This window comes from Coregonus lavaretus, assembly GCF_964263955.1.
Source record: "Coregonus lavaretus genome assembly, chromosome: 22".
NCBI classification, from domain to species: Eukaryota; Metazoa; Chordata; class Actinopteri; order Salmoniformes; family Salmonidae; genus Coregonus; species Coregonus lavaretus.
In genome coordinates, this window is record NC_140009.1 from 34,517,805 (window position 1) to 34,526,827 (window position 9,023).

The following is a 9,023-nucleotide window of genomic DNA, read 5'->3' on the forward strand; positions in this document are numbered from 1 at the left end:
ACCCTATTCCCTATATAGTGCACTCGTTTTGTACTAAGGTAGTGCACTATATAGGGAATAAGGTGCCATTTGGGACGAAATCCCTGTCCTCCCGGGCAGGAAAGATCTCGTTTTCTGTGCTGTGGCTGTGCAGGAAACTCAGCCATTCACCCAGCCATATACTCCCATCCTGAACTGGGCTGGGGGAGTGATCAAGCCTGTTAAGGGCCAGGACGGAGGGAGGGTGTAGAGGTAGGGAGGGGACACCACCACCGCCCCCCGAAATAAAAACTAATAATAATTACTTTATTTCCATCTCAAACACACAGATGTTTTCTTCCTTCCTCTCCCTTTAATGTCTGATGAGATGAAATCACTTTTCTTTTTGCCGACCACGTCCTTTTCCCAAAAAAAACAATATCAATATCGCTGATTGTTTTGGTTCATATGAAAGGAGTTTCTTCTTTTGATTGAGCCGGACTGTGGCATTTCCTACACTTGTCATTATGTACTGTGATATCTGTCATAAGGACAGGAAGATGGAGCTTGCAGTCGCCACCCTTCCCTCCAACAGCTTCTCCAACCTTCCAACAAACGTCCTTTGCGTTCCCTCTTTGGCCCGTAGCTCCATCATCTCAGTTTTATTCTCTCATATCCATTTGATGATTCAGAGAAATCACAATTGTATTATATTCACTATTATGCTATGATTGTTTGTGTAGTTGCTGTCTTTTTTAGACTGATACAGAGACATTTTATGTAATAGATATCTGGTTGAAACAACCTTTGAATACCGGGAAAGAATGAGAGGCACATGAAAGTGATGTATCAATATCTATGGGGTCATACACAATGTGTCATAGGCTGAAGGACTAAAGGGCTCTCCTAAAATACTAAATTGTTTTTAGAGGCAGCACAGGGCATTATAATACAGTAGTATTGTACAGCCAGTATATTGTATTCACTGACAAACAGACAGTGTTCAGGAGATTTTCCAGGAAGCTGGAAGGACGGGTAATGACACATTTTGGCCTCTGACCTCTAACCTGTTCATTTAAACCTCCATAAATAATAACAGGTATCAGACTCCTAGAGATACAGATTCTGACATTTAACATTTCTTATCTACCCCTTTCATTGTGACAGTATCTTTCCCCTTTTTATGACTCTCTCAAATTCCAGCTATTGTTCTGAGATGGATAAAAATAATATGTTGATAGAGCCAGCAGTGGCCAGGCCGGTGTCTTGGGTGCGCTGGGTTCAGGGTCTGAGGGCTGGGGGGCCACAGTGTCAACCTGGGTCTCAAAAAACAAAGGAAGGCAACACTGGAAGTCAGAGAGAGACAGTGTGTGTGTGTGTGTGTGTGTGTGTGTGGCAGATAGGACTGGAGTGGCTCTCTCCTGCTCTTACACAGCCTTTCTATAATGGACCCTCTTCACCTTCCATCTAGGCTAGTAATAAACCAATAAGAGAGTGATAACAGTGGTGGGGAATCCCTCCAATAATGATCTGTGGACAAAAGCACATAAGGTTTAGAGGGATATTAGGATGCTTATTGATTTCGGAAAGTTAGGCATATATCAGAGTTTTAGTTCAAATCTAACAAATTGGGTAAACGTGTAACAAAGTATGTTATATTAAGTTAAACAATAAACTAACCATATGCCTATTTTTACAAGTCCTTTGTATCCCATGATTCTGTGTTAAATGTGTTGTTGAACAAGTAGGCTAGTAGTCCCACTGGTAAACCTCTCCAAATGTAAGTACGTAATAAGTTACCAACATCACCATAATGCGTAGGCCTATATGAGGTTATCTTCATCTCTGCCTCTCTGGAGGGGAAAAGACAGGCCACCTACTGTACGTCAACAGAAAGTCCGGCAATAACATAAGTGGGCCAATCATGTATCGCTTGTAAAGTTGAATTGGAGGCGTGTGCTTTCGAAGTGGGAGCGCGCATAGGAAGGGAGGGCAATCTGGTCCAGGCACTAATAAGAACCCAATGGCTGGGGCACCGCAGACAGGAGCGCTTCAACGCGACACGAGACACAAGTAGACGGACAAAACCTCTCGAGGTGCATTGCTGAAGCAGGAATGGGATGAGGTTATAAGAATGCCACTCGGAGAATTCGCAGGGCAGATATTTCACAGAGACGCAAAAGTGAGGTGCGAGTCAGGTTTGCGTATCGCTACTGAAGTGCCAGGGGACTGGAGAGAGAGGCAGTAGGTAGGGGGACTGGACGCTCGAAACACCTGCTTGGTAACAGGCAGCCTACCTCAAAGACTGATAAGGATGAGATTATTTATTTTTCATGAATTGTGAACAGAATAAAGGATGAAAACTCTGGAAAGGAAAATAGTTTAAGTGTCAAATTATTAGGGGAAGTAATTGACTAGAAAGATAATTTAAAGATACAGTAGTGAGTAGAGAAAATGTATTAACTTTTAAGTTAATTTAAAGGGTCAACATGGGTTTTACAGAAGAAAGGAGTTCCTGTCCTTTCAGTATGGATTCTGATCCATAATGGCCAACCTTGCTCTATAGAAACATTATAACTCCTTTACAACCCATGATCTAGAATGGATCACCACCAAGATTTGACCACCATCATTCAAATGCTATCAGGTGCCTGAAGCGGTGCTTGCTCAGTGGGCACAGTAGGTCACTGATACCAGGGACCCAGACCTCTCCCCAATGAAGGTGTCCTCCTGGTGGGTAAGCCTGGCATGGCTTGGCCTGCTCGTCATCTTCACATGGAGCTCCCTGGTCCAGGGGTGCGGACCAGGCCCTGGGTACGGCTTCCGCCCTAGGTCCAGGAAACCCACCCCCATGCCTTACAAGACCTACTTCCCCAAACTTTCTGAGAACAACCTGGGTGCCAGTGGGAGGGCAGAGGGCAAGATCACACGCAACTCAGAACGCTTTAATGAACTGGTGTGTAACTACAACCCTGATATTATCTTCAAAGATGAGGAGAAAACTCTTGCTGACCGCTTCATGACCAAGGTAAGACTGGTTCTTCAGAGACTGGTTCAGACAGTCTGTGTATGTAATGGTTAGCCAAGTTCAATTATCTGATTGTACACTAAGTGTAACAACTTCTCTGCTCCATGGGACCCACTTGGTGCCCTTTCCATTCATCCATGTTGATGACTGTGTGTACAGTAAGTGTTGTCAGTGTAAGGTACAACTGGTTCAGACTTCAGACAGTGTGTAATGGTTAATCTAGTTCAATTATCTCCAGGTTTAAGTTTGATTTTATTTTATATTTACTGTGGGACCACTTCAAGGACCCACATAGAATCACTTGGTGCCCTTTCCATTGACCCTTGTAACTCACTGGTCACTCATGACTGTGTGGTAATGGTACAGTAATGTAGTTAGTATTAGACAGGCCAGTAGGTCCCAATCATAAAACCATAGGAGGATACTCCTTCAGTGTAGGGAAACTGGTTCCATGTGGCAGCTCATAGGGGAAATCCCTCTGCTGGATGATTGATTAACTACAGCAGGTAGTGGTATACACTGATTTACATGTTGCTCTATTCTCTAGTCTGATAAGCTGATGTCCTTACATTTACAATTTTATTATCTCATGAAAAGTTGATCAAATAGTGGATTCACTTTCATAGCCTCTGTATTAGACAGGTTACTCACAGTATTTTGATGTGAACTTCTTTTTCATCAAATATATCCAGTCCCAGGTGTCTATTTTATATATTTATTCACACTTCCCCTCTATCTTTATAAGATGGGGGGGATCAGGATTTAATTTAATATGACTCTCTGGAGAATGCGCTCCAACTCGTGATCATTTCCTCTTAATCTTTAACCAAAGTCTTTGTTGCTTGGTAATAAAACGATTCCTCTGGTTCCACTTGCCTGCTCTGTGTGTGCTTACCAGGAGGGATTCATAGGTGAGGCCAGGCAGGTAACCTTGCATAGTGTACATTAGGGTCAGGTATGCAGTATGCGGTATGACCATTCAAATATTATCAGGACTGGCGAACAGGAGTTGAGGAGTTGACACAGGCACAGTAGCACAGGAACACAGACCTCTCTCATATCTTGTATCTGACCTCTTTAGAATATCAAGGAAGCCACAGTGTGATGTTGGTATTTTGAGTTGAGGAACAATAGACATATTGTTATTGCTCTCAAATGGCTGGTACACTCTCAGAAAAAAGGGTTCCAAAAGGGTTCTCCGGCTGTCCCCATAGATGAACCCTTTGAAGAACCCATTTTGGTTCCAGGTAGAACCCTATGTGTAAAAGGGTTCTACCTGGAACCAAAAGGGTTCTACCTTGAACCAAAAGGGGTTCTTCAAAGGGTTCTCCTATGGGGACAGCCAAAGAACCCAGTTTGGTTGTAGATAGCACCTTGTTTTTTAAAGAGTGTATTCTCAACTTCTGATGTCAAGTGAGAATCGATCGATATAGGCTACAAGAGGCGTGTGATCTTTGACATGGGATATTTAAAGCATACAATAGGCCTACGGTAATCTTCAAACTAGTTGTCAGATTCTTAAAAATCACAATCATTAGTAACATCAAGACTGTCCTTCACAATTGAGCATAACAACAATGTTTCTTATCTAAAAGTAGGCTACTCTACACTTGTGTGGTGATGTTTGGAGTCCTTTGTTCGCTCCTGACTGGTTGTGTATGATGTGAATCTATGTTCCTTCCTTTTTTTGAATGATTGTACAGTATTTGTGATGGAAATTTGTGGTTCAGTGTGTGTATGCCCTTCTGATGCCCAGTCTGAGGACCAGTGTGTGTATGTGTGAATGCTCCTGTGTGTGTGTGTGTCTGCATCAGTGTGTATGTGTGCATGTGCCCCTCTCTCTGACCAGATGTGAAAGACGTTCTTTGTATAGGGTTTGGACACTCCAAGGGGTCGCCTATACAAAATTCTCGCCTGCTGAAGTAATGGCACCGTCGGAAAAGCCGACTATTGTAGTTCAATAACAATGAATCGCCTCTCTTCAATGGCATGGCGAGAAACATGTAGCCAGTTTGTTTTCTGTCCCTCATTCTTTTCTCACTCTGGCTGTCACATTCTCAAGTGTATGCCCATACATTCCTCCCCTCTCTCTCTGCCTTCTCACTTAGCCTGGACCTGGCCTCCTCGCTGCTCAGCGTCTCTCTTTCTCTCTGACTTTCTCTCTCTGAAATATGGTTAACAAACTCTCTGTTCCAACTCCCTGGTAATTGGGACTTTCAGGAGCCAATGCGTAAACGCCTCTTAAATAGCAAACTGCTATTGTGTGACATTAAAACATAATACAGTATGCATCATTGCAGCCCAGTGGGTGTAAGAGTCATGATGTTCACATTTCTGATCAAATGTCTCAAAAGGTGACACAGAAAGACATCATGACTAAAACCTTCTGAAGTAGAGAACGGCCTTGATTATTCCCTCACCCTGCAGAAAAGGCCAAGGAATGTTCTAGAATGGCTACAGTAGCTTTGTGTTCTTATGTTCTGATTGTTTGAGAAAGGTTGGAGAGGGTTGGCAATGGCCTTTATAACCACTGAATACAGGAGAGAAAAATCTGATGATGTCAATGGAGACAAACATTACCAAAGTTATTCTATAATCTAGGCAGAGATGATAGGAATACAGTTAGTTACAGAAGTGTTGTGGTATTTGGTATTGCTTTACAAGGGGTTGAATGTGACTGTGAATGAATAGTCATAGTGGGTGAGGTAGACAGAGGGCTCACAACTACATTCTGACTCAAGCAGTTCCTTTTCCCTCATTAATGAATGATTAAACTCTAAGGGGTTTCATACATGTCGATAGTCCTGGAGTTTCTATCGACAGACCCGGCCATTATGCTGAAAATACTTGTCAATAGGGGCCCGTGTAGCTCAGTTGGTAGAGCATGGCGCTTGCAACGCCAGGGTTGTGGGTTCATATGAAAAATGTATGCACTCACTAACTGTAAGTCGCTCTGGAGAAGAGCGTCTGCTAAATGACTCAAATGTAAATGTAATAGCCTAGTAATTCTCATCAGAATATGAGGGCTAATTGAATTGAAAGCAATCATGTTGCAAATGAATTACTATTGACATACAGTATATATATATATATATATATATATATATATATATACTTGAGTTATTGTGACAGCATATTCTCTACACTGTCAGTTTTTATTTTTCAAACTAATACAGTATATAAGTGTTGCTCCAAATAAAATCCTACTCTTATCAGTAGCATTGTATTGAAAGGTATCATATTTTATTAATTCAATGCCTCTCCATCCCACTCTCCCTCTCCCTCAGCGCTGTAAGGACTGCCTCAACAAGCTGGCCATAGCGGTGATGAACCACTGGCCTGGGACGAAGCTGAGGGTGACAGAGGCCTGGGATGAGGACGGTCATCACCCCCCTGACTCTCTACACTATGAGGGGAGGGCCGTGGACATCACAACGTCGGACCGCGTCCTAGACAAGTACGGCATGCTAGCGCAGCTGGCTGTGGAGGCTGGCTTCGACTTTGTGTACTATGAGTCCAAGCACCATGTGCACTGCTCCGTCAAAGCTGGTAAGTCAAGTGGGTAATAATCAGCATATTTAATACGACAGACATTACCGTCACATTTCCTGTGATTTGCCTTCAGATGTACAGTATGATATTTATTCCAGTCATTTCCCCACATACAATCATATTTTATAGATTAAGATGAATATAATAACATTATTTGTCTTAATCTTATTATATAATTTCAAGGAAATAGAGGGTTTCAGTCATCTGAAGCCCTTCTCTATTGACTCGGATTCCCCCCTTCAGATCACTCAGTGGCAGTGGAGAAAGGGGGCTGTTTCCCCGGCTGGGCCCGGGTGACTGTAGCCGGAGGCGGACAGAAGACCCTGGCGTCCCTGGAGCCTGGAGACAGAGTGTTGGCCCTGTCTGAGTCAGGACACATCGTCCTCAGCCGTGTTCTTCTTTTTTTACACCAGAACCATGACAGCAAGTCCACTTTCCTTGTCCTGACCACACAAGATGGCCACCGCCTTGCCCTCACTCCCCACCACCTGGTCTTCCTGGCCCCCCACTACAAACTCCACCACAGTGAGTACAAGGCTCAGTTCGCCAGTAGAGCCAAACAGGGAGACAATGTACTCATCCGTGGAGAAGACGGTCGACTACAACCATCCCGGATCATCTCAGTATCACAGGAGGAAGGGAGGGGAGTATACGCACCCCTAACTGAACACGGCACTCTGTTTGTGGATGGGGTGCTGGCATCCAGCTATGCACTTGTAGACGACCATAGACTGGCACACTGGGCGTTTGGGCCTCTGAGACTGCTGCTCTCAGTAACCCAGCTGGTTCAGGGGGAGGGCACACAGGGGGCGCAGGTCACAGAAGCAGAGAGAGAGCACACGAATACGCCCACTCACTATAACACTCATCAAAAGAGCCTGAGAGTTTGGGGGAATCAGAAACTCAGAAGCCCGGGCGTGTATGTGAATACAAACACTTCCAACAGACAAAGCAATTGGACTGCTGTACCCATTAACAGAGACATTGAGGGGGGGAACTGTGACTCTGTGCGAGATAAAGTTTTGAGTGTGCACTGGTATGCTAGACTGCTACACAGGCTTGGACAGATATTTCTAGACCCGGAGACATTTCATCCCTAATATAAAAAGCACTATAGGTTCAACTCTGGTACCTGTATACTACTGATAATTGCTACTGTACTGTACTGTTACATTTCCACTGTGTCCTACTGATAATTCCTACTTAGATACATTTCCACTAACGCTCATATTCTTTTGCCACATCTTTTACTGCTGCAACCCAATTTTAAACCTTATGCACTGAAAGGATGTATTTGCATCTTACTCACCGGTATTTGCATTGTAATGTATTTATATATTCACATTGTACCTCCTCTTTTACATTCATTAAATGTGTTAACGGTTGGTTGGTTATGGTGAATGTAGAATCGGCTTGTCTTCAAAGGTAATGCTTAAAATGTGTCATAAAATGTTTTTATACAAGTTCATTCCTGAGAGAAATGAACTCGCCATAATAACTACTGTATCAGCATAACATTTGTATGTATTGTCAAGAATCCATTGTATATGTATCTTATTAAGATAACATCTATAAGCCAACAGACAATGTGTTTTCCTATATGCTTTATTATTCTAAAACAATGAGGAAATATGAGTATGTACCAGAAACAATAAAAGCTTTATTTTTGTACTTTCTGAATCATAATATATAAATGTAGCAATTTATAAAAAACAAAAATATAAAACGCAACATGTAAAAGTGTTGGTCCCATGTTTCATGAGCTGAAATAAAAGATCCCAGAAATGTCTCTCAAATTTTGTGCACAAATTTGTTTACATCCCTGTTAGTGAGCATTTCTCCTTTGCCAATATCAAGAAGCTGATTAAACAGCATGATCATTACACGGTTGCACTTTGTGATGGTGGCAATAAAAGGCCACTCAAAAATGTGCAGTTTTGTCACACAACAATGCCACAGATGTCTCATATTTTGAGGGAGTATGTAATTGGCATGTTGACTCCAGGAATGTCCACCAAAGCTGTTGCCAGAGAATTGAATGTTAATTTCTCTACCATAAGCCACCTCCAATGTAGTTTTAGAGAATTTGGCAGTACATCCAACCGGTCTCACAACCGCAGACCACGTGTAACCACACCAGCCCAGGACCTCCACATCCAACATCTTCACTCGCGGGATCATCTGAGACCAGCCACGCAGACAGCTGATGAAACTGTGGGTTTGCACAACTGAAGAATTTCTGCACAAACTGTCAGAAACCGTCTCAGGGAAGCTCATCTGCGTGCTTGTCGTCCTCACCAGGTTCTTGACCTGACTGCAGTTCGGCGTCGTATCCGACGTCAGTAGGCAAATGCTCACCTTCAATGGCCACTGGCATGCTGGAGAAGTGTGCTCTTCACAGATTAATCCCGGTTTCAACTGTATCGGGCAGATGGCAGACCACGTGTATGGCGTCGTGTGGGGGCGAGCTGTTTGCTGATGTCAA

At 43.2% G+C, this 9,023-nt stretch overlaps 1 protein-coding gene across 1 annotated transcript; it reads left to right on the forward strand.

The window, feature by feature from the left end:
- The first annotated feature begins 1,994 nt into the window (after positions 1-1,994).
- Positions 1,995-8,327, forward strand: LOC311150199 (sonic hedgehog protein-like). The gene is made up of 3 exons (XM_084187542.1): positions 1,995-2,986; positions 6,274-6,535; positions 6,782-8,327. Exons 1-3 carry the CDS (start codon positions 2,675-2,677, stop codon positions 7,636-7,638), a joined length of 1,431 nt encoding a protein of 476 aa, XP_084043668.1. The 5' UTR covers positions 1,995-2,674; the 3' UTR covers positions 7,639-8,327.
- The last annotated feature ends 696 nt before the right edge of the window (positions 8,328-9,023 follow it).

What these genes read in the sequence shown, in the direction of transcription:
- LOC311150199 (XM_084187542.1), top strand. Translation starts at nt 2,675, where the DNA reads ATGAAGGTGTCCTCCTGGTGGGTAAGCCTGGCATGGCTTGGCCTGCTC. An exon ending in CTGACCGCTTCATGACCAAG is followed by an intron (nt 2,987 to 6,273) that starts GTAAGACTGGTT and finishes CCTCTCCCTCAG; the next exon opens with CGCTGTAAGGACTGCCTCAA. An exon ending in GCACTGCTCCGTCAAAGCTG is followed by an intron (nt 6,536 to 6,781) that starts GTAAGTCAAGTG and finishes TCCCCCCTTCAG; the next exon opens with ATCACTCAGTGGCAGTGGAG.